Source organism: Manis javanica, chromosome 6 (assembly GCF_040802235.1).
Source record: "Manis javanica isolate MJ-LG chromosome 6, MJ_LKY, whole genome shotgun sequence".
NCBI classification, from domain to species: Eukaryota; Metazoa; Chordata; class Mammalia; order Pholidota; family Manidae; genus Manis; species Manis javanica.
In genome coordinates this window covers 125,412,523-125,432,464 of record NC_133161.1, presented here as the reverse complement: position 1 = coordinate 125,432,464, position 19,942 = coordinate 125,412,523, and the positions used below count along the sequence as shown (strand labels likewise).

The window sequence follows — 19,942 nt, the reverse complement described above, 5'->3', positions numbered from 1 at the left end:
TCTCATTACCCTTGGAAATACAGAGATGATGAAAAATTTCCCTAAGATCACAAAGCTAGTAAGTGTTAGAACCAGGGCTGGAACCCAGGCAGTCTGACTCCAGATTTCATGTTACTATCCCCTAGGTAGATGTTGTTCTATGTGGCAGTGAGATTTAATACTATTATACTTCAGAACATAGAATTTAGACTTGGATGGAAAATTTTTTAAAAACTCAAATCTCTCATCACAAAATTAAGAAAAATGACATGATAAAATCACCTACTCAAGGTCACACAACAAGATACAAGCAGAATTGGGGTCAGAGCTCAGACTTCTCCCTCAGCTTTTTCAGTGGTTTAATCCTATTGAGGGGATTCTTTGGAATGTCCTAGGAATATTGCTTAAAGCTATCCTCCACGATTATATAAAAAATGGCAGGACACAGGAGAACACCAAAAATATTTGTGTCTATGTATAACTTCAGTTTTCCAAAGTAGCTAATTTCCCCATAGGCAATAGCCTAGACATTCTGTTGATTGTCTGTGCATCCCTTATCATCCATTACTTTTATACATACACTTAGATTTGGATCTAACACTACCTCCCTACTGATCTGGCTGTCATTCTCATGCCAGTACTATACTGCTCTACTTACTGCAATTTTATCATTAACTTTTTACATCTGGTGGGACACATCCTTCTGGTTTATTCTGTTTTGAAATTTTATTTTTTCTCATATATCTGTTCTTCCAAATGAACACTGGGATTGTTTTTGCAAAGTTGAATAAAAAAATTAATTTCAGAAGAAATAACATTGTATTTTATTACCTTCCAGAATATGCTCTCTCCTTTTATTCATGTTCTTTTCTGTTCACAGTAAATTCTGTTATTGTACCTATAAAGCCATACTTTTCCTTAAGATTAGACCTAGCAACTTTGCTAGTGTAAATGGAATTTTTCCCTCATAATATCTTCTAAATAATTATTGACAGTACACAAGACAACCTTGAATTTCTTCTATTTATTGTGCATCTGGTCATTTTTCTGAGATCTTTTACCATTCCAAAGTAGTCATATTCTCTTAGATATTTGTAGAAAATGAGCTTCCTAGGACATTACAGAATTGGAGAGAAAGATATTGTTTGGGAATTCCTGGGCACTGACTGTGTTTTCTCCCTCAACCCCAAGGAGATTGTGGTCTTGCTAACGTTAAATTTATTTCAAGAACCAAGAGACTATAAACATTCTATTAGGTAGAAGCACATAGATTGTTGGTGTACTTTCTTCTGGAATGGAGGTGTAAGTCCAGTATGAGACGGCAGAGGCAGATCAAGAAATTGGCTTCTTTTTCTATTCTAAGGTTCCCCTTACCTCACACAGGAAAAAAAAGTACATGAGAAAATTAGGAAAATATATGCTGCATGTACTCCTTCCCTCAATGTATTATATCCTTTCTCTTAACTTCTGCATCCTCGGTCAAATCACTCAAAACTTTATAGCTTGTGTGTACATATTCATATTATGTTCAAATAATAAATGGCATTATCTTTTCAACAGTTACATTTCTTGTTTTACTTTCATTTTGCTTATTACATTGTTCAAAACATCTAGAACAAAGTAGGAAATACTTTTGTCTTATTCTTTAAGAGACTATCTCTAGTGCTTCATTAGAAGTATGATGTTGGTTCTTGGTTCAAAATACTTTGGTTCTAAAAAAAATACTCTGGTTATGTAAAGGAAACATGCTCATACTTTTTAAGACTTGTTTTTAGTTTTTAGGCTAGATATGGGCATCAAATATCAAATTCCCTCTTAGAATCTATCGACATTACAAGTTCTTTTCTCTTTTGACATTTTATTGTAACCCACTAAAGTGGTACCTAGTATTAGTTATCTAACCATTCTTTTTAGAATGATAAACATTTTTGTGATAAAGATAAAACATCTTTATCATTCTAAAAAGAATGGTTAGATAACTTTATTCTTATAATCAGTAAAGTATTTCCTTCATCTGTCTATGTGCAAATCTGTTTTCATCAGATTTTTCTTAGGTTAAATCCAAGAAGTTCTTCCAGTAGAGAGAAGAAAAAGAAACAGTTCTTAAGGAGAAGATAATACATTAAGGAATAGAAATGGAAATTCAATTTCACAAATTCCTGGGGTTGAGGATACTGAACAAATGGAAATCTAAAGGAAGAAAAATTTTAACTTTAGTGAGATATATAAAAAAAGATTTCAATGTACTAAGAGGCATACCAACGTTTTGGTTGTAAAGACGTGTAGAGATGTGAATCCAAAGGTATGATAGAGAAAATATTCTTGACTTGCCAGACACACCAACACACCCACTTACATGGATTTAAGAAGCTCACATCCCAATATGAAAGCTCTACACATCTTTACAACCAAAATATTTATATGCCTCTTACTACATTCAGATCTTTTTTATATATCTCACTAAAGTTATAAATTTTCTTCCTTTAGATTTCCATTTGTTCAGTATCCCCAACCCCAGGAATTTGTGAAATTGAATTTTCATTTCTATTCCTTAATGTATTATCTTCTCCTTCAGAACTGTTTCTTTTTCTTCTACTAGAAGAACTTCTTGGGTTTAACCTATATATCAATGATGAGGTTTTCTGTACTGTTAGTTCGGCTGTTTACCTATTATACTACTAGATTTTATTTCTGATTTTACATTTTTAGTTTTCTGGCAACTTATCTTTATTTATCTTAGGTAGCTCTCTTTTACCTCAATGTGTTCTTGCCTTATGACTTCCTATTTCTTTCCCACAGATTGAAAAATGCTTTATCTAATTTCTTTCTGTTTCCTTAAATAAAACTTTGTAGGTGTTTTCTTCCTCTGAGTCATAAGGACAATGTTACTTTTCCCTGTGCCACATGATTTCACTAGTTTGTTTTACTTTTCCTAGAAAAAGAGGGAAAGTTCTAGGATTTAATATTTAATATAAATGGTTACAAGATTTTTCTTAGGCACATTCTGTATTGTGTTGATAGGATGATTCTTTAATTGCTAGGTGGAGACTAAGTTAATGTTCACTCTTAGTCTCATTTCCAGTATTCTAGCAAATATTTACCTAGCAAAACATAGTAGACTGAAATGTACTCTTCTACTATATTCTTTGCCATTCTGAACCTAAGATAGAGTACTGGAAAAATAATATAATCTTCAGTATCCAAAAATTTGAAGGTTACTCCTATCTCTTTATCTGTGTATAAATAGTTTCAGTATGTGGCCATTATAGATCTTGAATACAACAGATCACTGCCAGTCTATCCCTCTACTTTCCATCATCTCTCTTCTGGGAGCTGTAGTCTCAGAATAAATACAGAGAAATACTAATAGAGATTGATGAGAAAGGAAAAAGATGATGTTGTCTTCAACTACTGCAACGATGTAGCAGGAGGGTAAACTATTCTGAGATGTAACAGATACAGTGAGGAAGTGACAAAATTGTTTTCCTGCAGGTAGAATTTTTTTCTTCAAAAAGATAAAATTGCACAGGCCACTGACTGTGATTCTCAACTGAGTGCTTTATTTGGAGTTAAAAAATGTTTCTCCTAAATTTTGATCATATGTTGACTATGAATACTTCTCAGTAATCTTGGAGGCATTAGGACGAGATTGAATCTTGGAATACTAGCCTATTGACAACTTAACCCAGGACATAGAGTGGTGTTAATTATTCATCATATAGGTTATTGCTTTAATGAGAATATATATTTTGATTTTCATATGTAAGAATTAACTTATAACAATTTTTAGAACATATACCTTGGCATATTAAAAACTGCCTATATTTAATGTATTATATTCACAAATGGCATAAGCATTGGTTAAGTAATAAAAACATTAATCAAGTCTCAAGTTATCATTAAAATAGTGTCTTTTTCCTCTTATGTTTTAAGAAATCTGGTTTTATATATAATATTTTTCTGTCTTGAACTTTAAGATCCAGGAGCCTCCAACAAATGTGCTTATCTAATTATTCACCCATCCAACTAACAATGAGTTCCTATAATGTGTCACCAACTCCAATGGGTACTAGGAATACAAAGAGATGCAAAGTTGACTAACCATTTCGGTTATTTTTAGGAAATGGGGTACCCACTTAGCTCTTTTTATTGGGCTTTACTTTTTCACATACCATAAAATTCACTCTTTGGTGTAGAGTTCAATGACCAATAAAGTTGTATAAATGACAACCAAAAAAACAACAGTTCTACCACCACCTCAAAACACCCTTACACTACCTTGTAAACATTTAGTTCTCCACATATTGAGTCTGAGGTATCCGAAAGACGCTTGGAGGAAAATGTTCAGTAAGATGAGAAAATGGACCTTAGTCTTTGGAGCAATCTGTGCTTGAAATAAAAGTTTGGGAATTTTTGCCTATTGATTAGGCTGAAGTTATGAGGAAGAGACTACCTGAAGTATAAACAAAATGAAGGTAGTTTGAGGATGTAACCTTTAGAAACATCAATATTTACATGGTGAATGGGAAAAGGGGAAAGTAATATTATAAAAGAGAAGGCAAGAAAGAATGATACCACAGAAACTAAAAAGAGGATGTTCTGAAAATCAGTGTGGTCAATGGTTGATGGCAAAGCACAAAGCAATATATACTAGGTTAATATAAGAACTGAGGAGTATTTGGCAACTGGTAAGTTATCACAAACTTTAGTGAGAACAATTTTACTGGATTGATGGGTGCAAGAGTCTGAGTATATTGCTTTTAGTTAACAGAAGACGTGGACAAAAAGTAAGATTTAGAATAGTGTGGCTGGTGGAACCTATCAACTCAAGGTAGAAAAAACATGAATGTAGGATGAGAAAAGGCAGAGCCAGGAGGAAAAATTGCAATTAAGAGCACACAAGGTAAAATGTATTGCATAAAAAATGAGATACATCTCCCTTGGAGGTGAAGGGGCTCAGTGGAAAATGTTAAGTACAGAGCTCCTTGGTATTTACCCAAATGAGTTGAAAACTTACAAACACAGAAAAATCTACACCCAATATTTATAGCACCCTTATTCATAATTGCCAAAACTTGGAAGCAACCTATATGTTCTTCAACATGCAAATGGATAAACAAACTGGTACATTCATACAGTGGAACAGTATTCATTGATAGACAGAAATGAGCTACTAAGGCACATTAAGACACGGAGGAAACTTAAATGTATATGAAGTGAAAGCAGTCAGTCTTAAAAAGGCACTCAGTAAAAAAGCTACTTTCACTTAACAATGTCCTTGATGAGGTAGTAAAAATAACTATTAAATCTTCAGCATACAGACCAATGGGTTTTATCATAGGTAAGTACTACAAGTTCAATTATATGGTTTCAGATTCTATACTACAACTAGCCTTTAAAAAACTATCACTTGTTGAATTGTGGTATAGTTTAAAAGGAGAATATCCACAATTATCTTGAATATACTTTTCAATTACTCCTCTCTTTTCCAGTTATCTGTGTGAAGCAATACTATTTCATCTTCTTTAACCAAGAGACCACACAGACTAATGCAAAGGCAAATATAAGAACTCAGCTACCTCCTATTAAGCTAGACATAAAGTGTATTTATTAAAATGTAAAACAATGCCATTCTTCTAATTCTGGAGGAAAATATAACTATTTTTCATAAAAATGTACATTACCATTAATGAGTTTATTGTTACCTTAAGTCAATTAATAAATCTATTTTAAATGTCTTCGTTTTGTATTTCTACAATGGTAAATGTTGATAGATATAACCCACAGAAGAAAGAGCTCTTTGGGGTCTTCAATAATTTTTAAGAGTATAAACAGTATCTAGTACCTGAAACTACTAGAATAAACTTTTATCAGCCTGACAAATTAAAGTTACCTGAAGATGAAACTATAGTTTCTATTCAATAATTTAGAACATGATAGTAAAAGGCTAATTTGATACTTGATATACTACCATGATTATAACAAGTCATAGAACATTTTCTTGATATTTAACTTACAAAGAGAATTCTTTTTTACTAATTTCAGTTGTGATATAGTCAATTTTTCTCCTTGCCGGCTTTTATTCTCTTCATCACCCTCCTCATCTTGTACTACAAAGTCATCAATAATATAATCATCTCCATCTTCATCATCTTCATCCTCCTCCTCCTCCTTCTCACTTTCATCACTGCTTGGGCAAGATTCCTTTCCAGAGTCCTAATTAAATTAAAACATATCCTTCAGTAAATTGGACTTTTAAACTTGTCAGTATGGATGTGAAATTAAAAGATTAAAACTGGAACAAAAAAATGATCCATTCTATAGAAATGAATTTCATATTTTAAGGTCAAAAAATTTTTGTATGTTAAATACTGAGCTTCTGAAATTAGGAAGAAGATAATATACCTTGGTAAGTAATGTAAAACATTTAAAATGGACACTAAGATTATAAATGGAAGTTCAAAACAGGAAAGATCATACAAACCAGCCTTTCAATTTTAAAAAAGAGGGACTGAAGCTCATGTAAAACAATATACTGGATACAACGATGTAATCAAACATGTTCAAGGATACTTGATTAAAAAATGAATTCTAGGATTATTGAGAAACAATACAGACTCAGTACTTTTTTATAAAAAGTACTTTAACTAAAAATTTAAGAACAGCAACAAAACCAATAAAATGTAACACACCTCAAAGTCTCTACTACTATTGCGTCTCCGGCGAGATCTTAGTTTTGAAAGTTCTTTCAGTTTCTGGAATTGTTCTTGCTTTTTTGCAGCTAAAGCTTTTTCATTTTTTTTTTGCTCCATCTCCACTGAAGAAGACTCATCTTCAACCACTCTACGTGGACGTTTAAGACCTACTTTCTTAACTAGAATATCACTGTCATCACTCTCATCACTGTCATACATCACAGAGGAGATCCTTTTTCTCTTCCCTCGCCTGATGTGTTCTTCTTCTAAATCCTCCTCTATTATTTGTCCAGTGTGTTCGTGGGGATGCTCCTCTTCTTCACTTGAATGCTTTTCATGATCTGGTAAGTCAATACTTCTATGTTTGGTTTTGTTCTTTTCTTCTTCACATGCTAAACTTTTGCCAGCATTAATGAGATGGTCACATTTGTTTCCTTCACTGTCAGTTTGAGTTAATTTAAACTCACTTTCATTTTCTGGCTTTTTATTCCTACCCAGCCCCTTGTTACTCTCAAGCTCTTCATCATTGTCAACACTTTCAACACTATCCAGATTCTCATTGCTATCCAACTCCTCCTCACTATTCAGCTCTTCATCACTATCCAGCTCCTCATCACTATCCAGCTCCTCATCACTATCCAGCTCTTCATCACTATCAAATAATTGTGAGATACTATTTCTTTTAGTCCGCCTCCAATCAACTCGAGATTTCTGCCCATGATCTTGAGATTTAGAATTTTTCCTTGTTTCATGTCTTCTAACATGTTCCATTTTCACTTAAGCTTCTACAAAATAAAGTTATTGGGAATACAATAATGATAACCAGATTACAATTAATGAATTTGTGGTACAAACTATATTTATTTGGTGTTATAAAATGATTCACAAAGGTATCACATGAAATATAGAGTGAAAATGGTACCAGTTATTCAATGAATAATTTATTGAAGATCAATGAAATTACTATGTGAACATCTACTCTGAATTATGCTATCTGTTATGCTGAAAGGGATACACAGAAAAATCATGGTCCTGTTTTTCAGAAGATTATCAGCCATGTGTAGAACTAAAACATACACATAAGAACTAAGAAAAAAATGGAAGGTTGTATTCATTTAGTATCGAATGATAAAAATAACTGTGATAAAAATGTAAAGATGCAGGAAGATCAGTGTAGCAAGTGCATCACTAAAGATTTTATTAAACAGATATGATCTGATAGACTTCAGAAGGATTAGTTATCTTTGAACAGACAAAATGAAAGAAAAAAGGATTTTAGCCTTATGTAAAAATGGTAAGGGCCAAACTATGCCACTGAAAAGGAACATGGTATGTTCAGTAAATAAATGTGACCAAAAAGGTCTGAAAATGGTATGAAGAAATGCTTTACACTAGAAGAAGAAAGGAAGATATAGGAAAATAGAGATTGCCAGAAAGAGTAATCCTGTAAGCAAGGATGGACTGTGAACAGAGAAATGACATGAATTGTAACATAAAGGACCAATCAATATATGAAGTTATAAAGTAGTAGTTGGCATAAAAAATATAGGGAAGCAAAACTGAAAGATAATCTATCCACTAAAACTGCAGCTTCTGTACACTTTAGTAAATGGCAATGGTTTTAAACCAAAATTAAAGATACAATATAATCCAATAGAAAACTTACTAACAATCCGACAAAAGGTAAAAAAACAAAAATGTTTCATGGCAAAGCAGAGCATGGTATTGAGACAGAAAACAAATGTTGCAAATTTCTGATTCAGAAAAGGGCGAACTCCATTAAAATTATCACCAGTATGCAGTAAAAGAGCAATTAGAGACAAGCAGGTAATTAGAAAAGCAGTAACACATATGTACTTCTGTAGTTGCTAAGGAAAATAGAAACATGATCACAATGTAATGAGACTAACCTCATAATACATGTAGAAGAGCCGATATATTTGAGTGCTATTTCCTTTGGAGAAATCACCTTATTAGGCTGATTATTCCAGTATTTCCATTATGGCACAGAATATTCCTGGAGATTTTCTATAAACCACAGTGTTAAAAATTTATAAAAATATGAAAATAATTACACTTCATATTTTATCCCAACAAATGACTTAATGACTTACTTTATTCACTTGTCTCATTTATAAAGCACTGTTAGTGACTTTTGGAAATGAAATCCAATTTCAAAAGATGAAGATAACTACTTGTGGATATTTTTTATTTTAAACATGCTGCAAACTCTGAAGATAATCCCCAAAACAGAATGTCAAAAATAATTACTTTTTTTGTAGCAGGGAGATACCACTCATTTAATTGTAAAAATTCAGTTATATTTATAAGGCAATGAGACTGCTTCTGTAATGGTAACATTCATAAAAAATCAGAACAATGATGGTCATTAAGATTATACATCAGAAATTATAGTGTAGGCTTAAGTATAACCTTATGACAGTCACTGTTACAAGATATATTCAGTATTGTAACAGCAATCTAAACAAATCCTAGTTACTAGACCTGTTCTGGTATTTTGAAATTAAACTTGGGTTTTATTAAAATCAGCAAAGATGACAACTGTGCATGGGCAAAATTACCCTTTTTAAAAATATATTACTCCTTAAAGTATTTTTTTTGTAACTCCTTCTCAATGTCTACCCATTTTTTTCTCCAGGTTCTAAAGAGATTACTGTTCTGTTTTGTTTCTTATTAAGCACCAGATAAACTAGGCAGCTTGCATTTAGAAGCCATATAGTAGAAAGAAGTATATTTTTATATAGCTAAATTTGCATAAATGAAGAGTTCATGTGCATTACACAGTAATAAGGAGGTAAGGCTTTCTAATAAATCTTAGTGAATTGGAAGAAATAATGAAAAATATTATGAAAACAAATGACAAATACAGCTTTAGTAGATACACTAAAGCAAATGTGGATAATGGGAACATTAAAGTAAAAGATGAATTTATTAGTATAAAAAAGCAGCTTGATACACTGGATGCTTAAATAACAAAAGTGTATCGTGCTCAAAAGACAGACATTTAACTTATCAATAGGTGATTTCTATGACAATGGTAGAAATGATAGTGTCACAATATAAAAATACCTATCATTGCACACAGTTAAGCTATTAAAAAAAACCTGTATATACAATAATTTTTCAGTGCATTTTCATATCTTATTTTTAAATCCTAACAGTGATCTTAGAAGGAAGATATTTTCTATCTTCATTTTTCAAAATCAAAGCCAAGGACACAGAGTTTGAATGACTTACTGAAGATCACACAGCTTGTTAGTAACAGAGCAGGAATTGGAAACCAGGTCTCCTGATTCCCCGTCCAGCGCTACACAGTGATGGCTGTCAATATTATATTTGTACAAGGTAGTAAAAATCATGTCTTTAAGAAGTCATTTTATCTCTCATTGATGCTGAATTTCAGTTTCAGAAAATAATCATTAAAACAAGAGTTTATAAACTGCTTTTTAAAAATTATGTAACTGAATTTTAGTGTACATGAGTTAGGCCAGAAACTTCCAGAGATTATTTATTCAATAGACAAAAAAAGAATGTGCAAAAGAGATGAAAATTTTCAGACTTCGCTCTACCATCTTATTGGTGACACTGTTCACAAAATTTAAGAAATTCCCTAGTGAGTCCAAAAGTAAAAGTTTCAAGGAAAGGCAGTTCTGAAGAGAAAAACATTTATTTTTGAAACCTGTACTACTGAATGTTTAAAGCAGCAAATTTTATTTAAATAAAGTGAATCAAGTTCATCTGGCCAACTGCTGAATTGCCAAGTTCTCCGTATTTCAAAACTGCCATTTATATCAATAATGTCAAAAATTCTGCCATTGAAAAAGAAGATAATTTGAATATGGTTGGCTCCTCTTTTTAAATTGTAGGTACTTTCACCATGTTAGCTGGGGAGGAAAGAATGTTGACAGAGGGAAAAGGTGAGTGAATTGAACCTGAGGAGAGAAATGAGAAAGTAAAGCTAAACTGATGAGCAAGACCTTAGTCATTAGAATTAACTCAAAAAAGAAACCCATGCAAATGGATGTAATTTCTATATGTGCTGAGGGTACACTCAATTTCTTGAAATGATAATTTAATTAAGCTTCTTTAATAATATCTTACCTTTAGGTGAAGAGAAAAACAGAGAGACTCCAAACATTAAATGAATGAAGGCGATCAATACTATCACATCCTTGTGCTTCATGGTTAAAGGCCCTGAAAAAAACACATACATAACTATGCTGTCTTTCAAAAAATTGTTAAATTACAGGCAATAACCCATATTGCTTTCTTTCACACAGTAACTCTGTAACTAAAAGAAGGTACTTTGATGATGCCACTTGAATTACTCATTAGAACAAATACCCTTTTTAAGACTTTGAGGTTAGTTTACCTTCAGGAAAAGATTCATTCTAGCAATTGCTTATTTGCCATATCAACGATGTACACAGTGGTTTAGGCTTTAAGGTTCCAAGGACAATGAATCCCCCACTATTACTTGAAATTCCACCAGAAAGGATGCATTCCTATTTGTAAAACATCACCCCTCCTTGTTGTTTTCTTTTATATGGCAGGTTGGAAAAGGAATCTTAATAAACCAAATAAATAGTTACTGAATGTACATTATGCGCAAACACATGCTTTGGAGCTGTGGGATTACTAGAAGAAATCGGCAACACAGGCTGTCCCAAGGAGCTCACAATTTGATGAGATTATTAGGGCACCAAAACAAGCCAGTACAATACATGGCTTAAGGGCTATAATGTACTCATTCTGATTATGTTCTTATTACATTGCTTCGAATTAATTTATTACAGTTCTTCCACTGGCTGGAAAACAGGACAACACAACACGCAGAAACAAAAAAAGAAACATGGAGGAAAACCACTCTCTCCCGCTTAGAATCACAGTCCCATCTCCCGCAATTAAGCGGAAAGCATCCTGCCAGTTTGGCATCCGGGACAACTACTGTATTTATTATAATCTGTTAACTCTCAGGGTGGTTCGCTAAATCCACCAGGGACGAATGGCACTATAAGGCACAGACCGTTTCGGGAGTTCACACCAGTCATTTTCATGACCGCAAAGCTGACTCTCGGGCGGGATGCAGAGCCTCTCCGGCAGGGGGCCGCAGCCACGGAATCGGCCGCTCAGAGCTCGGAGTCGACGGGCGCCACGCCGCACCAACGCCCCGACTTTGGAGGCGCTCAGCACCCAGAAGACAGACAAGGCGCTGCGAGGCCAGACCCCGCTTAGTCGACCCCGGGAGCTCCCGCACTGGCCTTACCCAAGCCCTTCATGCGGGAGCGGGCTCACTGCCCACTGCAGCGCTGCCCGGGCCCGGGGCGCGGCGAGGGGCGCGCGGAGGGAGCCGTCCCGCCTGCCCCGGGGGCGCCCGGGGATCCCCTCCCTGCCGCTGGGAACACGACTTCTCAGCCCTCTCGAAGGCCTGCGACAGCCGGAGCACGAAAGTCCCCGCCCCGCGCCGCTCCCACCGCCCCGACTGTCCCTGCTCCCTCACCGTTCGGAGCGCTTCCGTCTCCGCCTGCGCCTGCGCCTGCGCCTGCGCCTGCGCCCCCGACGCCGCGTCCCGACGGGCTGCGCGTCCCTCTGTCGGGGCACCGGTGAAAGTCCCGCCTCCTGGGTGGGGAGGCGGGGCGGAGGCTGGAGGCACCTTCCGGGAGCGCGTGCGGGGACAAGCGGTTGCCGCGCAGCGGTCGGAGAGGCCGCGCGCCCCGGTTCCGGCCGAGGTGGGCGGAGGGCCCGGCGGGCAGCGAGCGCCGGGAGGACCGTCCCGGCCAAGCCCAGCTCGGGAGGGCGGCTGCTGGGGAAGGAGTGCGGTTTCCCATCCTGGGAAGCCGCGCCGGCTCCCGGTGCTTCCGCTCTCTGCCCTAACTTCGCGGAGTGCAGGGGCCGGCGGCAGGCATCTGCCCAGGATCCGGGCGCCAAGGGGCCTTGTGGTCGCGAAGGGGTGTAGTCTCTCTCGCGGCCGCTGGGAATGAAACGAATGTTTGTGATCCGGATTACCCGCGGTGCCTTGGGGCCTTGCAGAGGGAAGTTAAAGGCTTCTTCCCACAAACTCCTTCCCTCTCGCCGTCCTCTGCCATCTCCTTGCCCGCCGAGCCTGGACGGGGACGGGGTCAGGGTCCCCGGGTTCCTGGTAAGGTTGAAAAGCTGTAAGGCTGTGTTAAAGTGAGTGTGAAAGAAGGAAGAATTTTGTGGATTGCTGCCGTGTCAGTGTGGGGTGAGTCCCTGAATCCCAGAGCCTCGCCATGTCAGGGAAACGGAAGCGAGTGGTGTTGACAATTAAAGATAAGCTTGACATAATAAAGAAACTTGAAGACGGAGGTTCTTCCAAACAGCTGGCAGTGATTTATGGAATTGGTGAGACAACTGTTCGGGATATAAGAAAAAATAAAGAAAAGATTATAACTTATGCAAGCAGTTCTGATTCCACAAGTCTTCTGGCCAAGAGGAAATCTATGAAGCCAAGCATGTATGAGGAACTGGACAGAGCAATGCTGGAATGGTTCAATCAACAAAGGGCAAAAGGGAATCCCATATCTGGACCAATTTGTGCAAAAAGAGCAGAATTCTTCTTTTATGCTCTGGGAATGGATGGTGATTTTAATCCCTCTGCTGGTTGGTTAACTCGTTTTAAGCAGCGACACAGCATTAGAGAAATTAACATTAGAAATGAAAGATTAAATGGAGATGAGACTGCTGTGGTAGATTTTTGTAACAACTTTCGAGACTTCATTGAACAAGAGAATCTGCAACCTGAACAAATCTATAATGCAGATGAAACTGGTCTCTTTTGGAAATGCCTGCCTTCCAGGACTTCAGTTAACAAAGGTAAATGCACTGTTCCTGGGCACAAGTCAGTTGAAAGAGTCACTATCATGTGTTGTGCCAATGCAACGGGTTTACACAAACTTAAACTTTGTGTTGTGGGGAAAGCAAAGAAACCTCGCTCCTTCAAGTCAACTGACACCTCGAACCTGCCAGTCTCTTATTTCAGCCAGAAAGGTGCATGGATGGACCTTTCCATTTTCCGACAGTGGTTTGATAAGATCTTTGTGCCACAAGTTCGAGAGTACTTAAGATCCAAAGGGCTGCAGGAAAAGGCTGTGCTCCTGTTGGATAATTCACCAACACATCCAAATGAAAACGTGCTGAGGTCAGATGATGGCCAAATATTTGCTAAATATTTACCACCTAATGTGGCTTCATTGATCCAGCCCTCAGATCAGGGAGTCATTGCGACAATGAAGAGAAACTATCGCGCTGGTCTTCTCCAGAACAACTTGGAAGAAGGTAATGACCTGAAGTCATTCTGGAAGAAACTAACTCTGCTAGATGCACTTTATGAAATAGCAATGGCATGGAATTTAGTAAAGCCAGTTACCATTAGCAGAGCATGGAAGAAGATTCTTCCTACCATAGAGGAGAAAGAAGGCTTAGACTTTGAAGAAGATATTTCAGTGGCTACTGTGGCCACCATTTTACAGCATACCAAAGGATTGGAAAATGTGACTACTGAGAACATAGAGAAATGGCTTGAAGTGGACAGTACTGAACCAGGCTATGAAGTGTTAACTGACAGTGAAATCATCAGAAGAGCACAAGGCCAGACAGATGAATCCAGTGAAAATGAGGAGGAGGAAATAGAACTGATTCCAGAAAAACATATTAATCATGCAGCTGCTCTCCAATGGACTGAAAATTTATTAGATTATCTAGAACAACAAGGTGATATGATTCTGCCTGATAAACTGGTGATACGTAAACTTAGAGCCACCATCAGAAATAAACAGAAGATGACAAACTCAAGTCAATAATGGCATTTCAGTATTATCATTGTTCTTGTAATTGTGTTTGTAACCCTTAACCTCTCTGCATATGGCTAATTTTCTTTGTGTTCTGAATTCTCAGGCACAGTCCTGTGAAATACTGATGCAAAAAGGTATCTGAAGTGGTTTGAGGATTATGTGCTTTGGCATCATCTGTGTCTCTTGTCCATTTACAAATAATTGGAAGTTGATTTTGTGTAGATGTAAATTACATGTACACACATACTCTCTTTTGTAAATCTACAATTATCCCTTCCATTTCAGTGGCATTCCCTAAATTTTCTAGCAAAAGTTACTGATAACAGTGAAGAGATCAAGAACTTTGCTGAAATCTTGTTTGATCTGTGAGAGCTGCCACACTAATCTTTTCTTGTGCTAATACTAAATGGTTATCTGTTTTGTGTATCCATCTGTACACTGATGGAATGAGAAATTATATTTTAGATTTCAGGGTGATCTATAATAATTCAAAATGAAGTCCAATAATGAAGAAATAATGATCTATGAATTATAAAAATAGCTTAGAAATCATACTTTTGTTCTATCATGTTTGGGTGGCAAGAAGGGGAGATTTTTCTTGCAAAATACACTAGGAAGTGATTACTAAATTAATGTGAAAACTATTGGAAAACTGATATATAAAAGAGATACTCTGATCTATTTGTAGAAAACTGGGAGTTGAAAATTATGGGTATTTTTACAGGTTATTTATACAAAGGGAATAAATAGGCTTGTTTTAATTGGTCTTATGAATTGGGTAACTATTATTTATTCATGTAATTATAGTACAGGTTATGTAATGTTACATGTGGTGATAGGAGCTCCCACCTTATAGTGGGAAAACATCTTGGGAATTTGACTTTTTTTTTACTTTGTACTTGAAAATGTCTATAATTCGAAAAAGTTTTTCATATTTTTATATGATGAGAAGTGAATAAAGCTTTTATTATTTTTAAAAAGCTGTTAAGTTGTGACCTGTTTTATGAGGAAAGCAGAAATAATTATGGAAAGTGCCAGATTTTAAGGGATTTTATCATTTATTATTTTGACACTTTGAAAGAGGTATTCTTTTAGAATTCATTTGTCAGAATTTTGATAAATTTGCTTAGTAAATTCAATGTTTAATCAAGACATTGAAAAGACTACCTATACGAATGTTAATTTAATTAGTAATTTAAAAACGAAGGGTGTCTCTGTCTTATTTTGGTCCTAAATTTTTTTTAAATTGTTTTCTGTCACTTTTTAAAGGTTTAACTTTTTCTTTGGAATACTTGGCTTAGTATTTTATAGTACCTTTCTTAGAATTCTAAAACTTCCAAAAGATTTTTAGCTTTCCCTAATTTCTGTTTTCTTCATGACATATGTCCAGATATTTTAGAAAAGACTTATCTGTGATGAGAACTGTTTAAAAATGATGTTTGTTGCATGAACTGCCTCAGTGCACAGAGGAAAAAAGCATTACAAGTTAACATACATGTTGAATCAGATACACATTCTACTATAAATTAAACGGTATATAAAAGGATTTTCAGTTTTTCTAAAATGAAAATATGTACTAAAAAGTTTGGAATTTCTGTCTAGATTTGCTCAGTTTTTAACCTTGTCAGTGAAATTCAGCTGTACAGTTGCCACCTGGTGGTAAGGCTGACATTACTGTTAAGCTGTGTGGTTTTAAACTTTAATATCTAGTAAAAGGTTCACTGGTGTGTGACCTTGAGTGTGAATCTTGTGACTCTAGTTTGTGATAGACTGTTTCTTGTTTTTTTTTTTAACAGCTATTTGTTTTCTTCCAAAAGCTGCCAACTGGTAGGCTAACAGGTCTGTTTTGGATGCTTCTATCCTTAAACATAAGTATAAAAGCTAACAATTAGTGAATCCCATATCATGTTCTAGGCAATATACTTACATAATCCTCAAATTATGAATTAGGTGGAAATACTGATGCTCAGCTCATACTCTTAATTGCTGAAGACCACTTGACTACAGGTAAGAATTTAGACCCAGGTATTTGATGCCAAAGCCTTCACTTATATTCTCCAACCTAGGCTAACCTCTTAACCTTTTCAAATGTGCAACATTTTTTTCTTACTACCCTGCACCCCCTCCAACCACCACCTGCCACAGGTCTCTGAATTTACTCACATGTTTTCCAATGCATTTGGAGCAGCAGTTGCCCTTTCCTTTGCACATTTTTGAGGTAAGTTTTCCTCTTTTTCTGCTCTAGTGTCTGTTTCTCTTTATTCATAACTTAATAGCATTTGAAACTTGGATCATCTGTTTTTTGATTTCTGGTTAGCCATGCACAGTGAGGATGCTTTCTCATTTCAACAATCTAAAACCAACCCTTGGGAAATAAATAATTCATGCGAACATTTCTCTCTAGTTCATGAGGCAATCTCAAAGAGAATCAAAGAATTGGTACAGTATAGTACCAATTGGAAAATCTTGCTAGACCAAAGATACTGGAAACCACTACTACCAAAAGCATAGAGCATATATACATTCAGAGTTGTACAGATCAAAGGAGGAGAAAACTAAGCCTCTGAAATGAGATGATATCTTGCCAATGGGTTTCAGCCCCGGGCAAGTTCGCTATGGATTCAATGTGACCAAAGAAAATAACAGCAAAACGTTCTTGGGTGAAAGGTTATACCCAACTTTATTTCCAGGTGTTAGGTCAGTCACTAAAATCCCTTTCATCCAGAGCAAGTCTACATGCAGCAAGCCAGTCTCTGCCTCTGGGCCACTCTGCACAGCCGTCCTCTGGGCCCCTCTGTCTGCACAGCCGTCCTCGGGGCCTATCTGCACAGTGGTCCCGCACAGCCGTCCTCTGGGCCTCTGTCCTCGGCGCTGCCACCACTCCAGCCTCTGCTCTGCTCTACAGCCTTGCAGCTCTGACACCGTGTCATGCCGAGAGCACTAGGCAGAGCTCTTTTTTATAGAGTCAACAGCCATGTATTGCCCACAGGTGTGCATTGAGCTAGTCAACCAGGGCCAGGTGAGAATCCTGGCCACAGGAACTCTAATTTTATCCACAGATGATATGGGAACAGAATGAAAGTTAGATTGAAATGGAAGGGGTGATTAGAGAAGAGCAAAATTAAAAGGAAATGTGTCCTGCAGTGAGGTTTGTTTTCTAATCATGTGCATTTCAGCATCTTAATCTCAGGCTTACTAGTATGTGCTGCTCACTTGTAGATGGTTCCTGTAATCTCTCTCACCTATGGAATGTTATGTTAGTGTCGAATTAAATGTATTTGATCAGTAGTTGAAACTGTTTAGTGGATGATGCCAGAAGCTGTTTGGGTACTGTATCTGCCCCAATGTCATAAACCCTTCATTCCCAATCCTGTTTCCTCAGCCTTACTAGAGGCTATGTTTGGCATTCTATTTCTCTATCAAGAAATTAGCCATAGATTCATGTTCTCTCAACGAGTCTTGCCAGATTTTCCCATTAATGAGCCTTGATACAACATCTCTCTGAAAACCAACTATATGTTACAATTTTTCTTTAAACCCGTACTCCTAATAGCCAAGAATTCTGAGTAGGTTTTTTTTCTCAGTAGGTCTGAGTAGAGTAGGTTTAATTGCAGGGGTTCCTGCAGGAAATCAGAAACTTGCTGTTTGTGAGAGATTTGAAATATTTAGGGGTAGATGGGCTAGGGAAGTGAAGTTCTTTGCCAGGTTTACATTCAGTGAATCAATAATTCATTTGAGCTTTAGTATATGCATTAGACTGTACTGGGGGTGGTGGGTTTAGGAAAATATAAAAGAAGGATGAGAAGTAGTTCTTGTCCTTAAGGATCCTGAAATCAAGGTGGAAAAATAACAAAACCAAAACCATCTGGTTCATTTATAAGTACCTATAAAACAGCCAACACAGTGTAATGTGGACTGTGTAAGGAAACTATTATGATTTATTTTGCTTCTTCATTCCTTTTCTGGCTTCTCTATATACCCTCTACATTTTAGGCTTTTCTTTGTTCTAGGTTTTTATTGTTCTGGAATGACTTCATCCATTTCCATTACCATCCCAAATCTATCTCCAATCACCCTGTATACAGAAACCCAAAATTGTATCTTAATTGATAAGATTTATGTCTGGAATGGAAATTACAATTGTTGCTTCGCCTCGTATCTATAGTAAACTCTCCATTAGCATCCTAATGTCAGAGCCACCTAGAGGGATTAAGGAATGTAAAAAAATTTTTAACTGAATGTCAGATTAAGCTAATCTTTCTTGGTCCAAAAGGACAAAATAGGTAATTGTCTATTTTCTTACCTATATCTCCTCTTTTTAAGTGAGCCTTTCCTGATGTACATATATGCCCTTGCCTCTGACTCTTCTTTCTCAGGGCAACCATAGTGATTTCTTTTTTAATACCCTTCTTGCTCCTCAAGTACTAAAATTTAGTTATGTTCCAACCATTAACCTCCTTAAAAGACACTCATTCAAACTCTAGACCAACTGCACTCCCTAGAAATGTACTCTTTACCTGTTTTCCCCAATTTAGGTAGCTGGCAACTTTACGCAGTAACTAGTCTCATGCTATTAGAAGTTGGGTGTAAAAGAATGCCCAAAAGGTAGCAGTCACTGGGGACACCTTAATGTGAAAACTGCAGATTCCATAAGATTTGTTTTATTGTGAAGTGATTTTTGCAATGTAGGTCTTTTACTAGCAGACTGTGAGATCAAGGACCATGGGATCAATACTTTGCAGAGTAGTATGTATTCATTCAACAAATGTTTACTCAACAAACACTAATTGTGTACTTTCTATGTGTAAGTCATGTTCTAGACAGTGTATGTAATACATTGATAAAACTATCTGCATTCAAGAGATTTACCATGGAAAGGAGACAAATGTTAAAAAAATGAATTAAGTGTTGCATGCTGATGGAGTGCTAATAAAAGGCATTAATTTTGATATGTATGACAGGTAGAATGATCTGATGTAAGGAGTGGAGCCACAACAATTTAGTGGGCCTTGAAAAACAACTAAAATTTTCTTGATATTTTATTGTCTCTGTCATTGTCACATGTCCTCCAGGAGGCAAAATTACCCCAGTTGTGAACCAAGACTATAGAGCTACAAGCTCACAGCTATTTTTTGATCTGTTTCTCAAGTTATTGAAGGTAATATTTATAAAATGTTTTTACCATTATTCCAACCTATCAGCCTCTCATAGTTATTTCCCTGATACCTGCCTCTTCTTCATTAGTGTCACATATTTGAGATTTTGTCACAGCAATAAAGGTATCAATTCTTCTATTGATCTTGGGAACTAAGATAAAACAAACCTCAGAATTTTAGAGGTTTATAATAAATGTTTTTCCCTCAGCAGTTTTGTGATGATATAGGACTTGGTCAGTCAGAGCATGACTTGATCTTCGAGTGCTGATTCATGGACCCA

The 19,942-nt window shown here is 36.5% G+C and overlaps 2 protein-coding genes across 7 annotated transcripts in view; one reads left to right on the top strand and one right to left on the bottom strand.

Moving 5' to 3' along the window:
• The window catches only part of CCDC82 (coiled-coil domain containing 82), a 29,077-nt gene extending 16,837 nt beyond the window's left edge, over positions 1 to 12,240 (bottom strand). For 3 of the 6 annotated variants that reach the window (XM_017678660.3, XM_037020656.2, XM_037020655.2), the window contains exons 1-5: positions 12,196 to 12,240; positions 10,797 to 10,889; positions 8,585 to 8,702; positions 6,672 to 7,459; positions 5,997 to 6,195 (exon numbers count right to left, since the gene is read on the bottom strand). In XM_017678660.3, coding sequence (XP_017534149.2) covers positions 5,997 to 6,195; positions 6,672 to 7,445 — 973 coding nt within the window. In that variant the 5' untranslated portion in view covers positions 7,446 to 7,459; positions 8,585 to 8,702; positions 10,797 to 10,889; positions 12,196 to 12,240. The other 3 variants (XM_037020652.2, XM_037020653.2, XM_037020654.1) reach the window with 3 other exon arrangements.
• Positions 12,241 to 12,448: 208 nt separating this feature from the next.
• JRKL (JRK like) lies at positions 12,449 to 16,238 on the top strand. Its single transcript, XM_017678661.3, has one exon. The coding sequence runs from the start codon at positions 12,947 to 12,949 to the stop codon at positions 14,513 to 14,515; it is 1,569 nt and encodes a 522-aa protein (XP_017534150.1). The 5' UTR covers positions 12,449 to 12,946; the 3' UTR covers positions 14,516 to 16,238.
• The last annotated feature ends 3,704 nt before the right edge of the window (positions 16,239 to 19,942 follow it).

Bases quoted from the DNA above. Each gene is read 5' to 3' on its own strand.
- JRKL (XM_017678661.3), top strand. From the start codon at position 12,947: ATGTCAGGGAAACGGAAGCGAGTGGTGTTGACAATTAAAGATAAGCTT.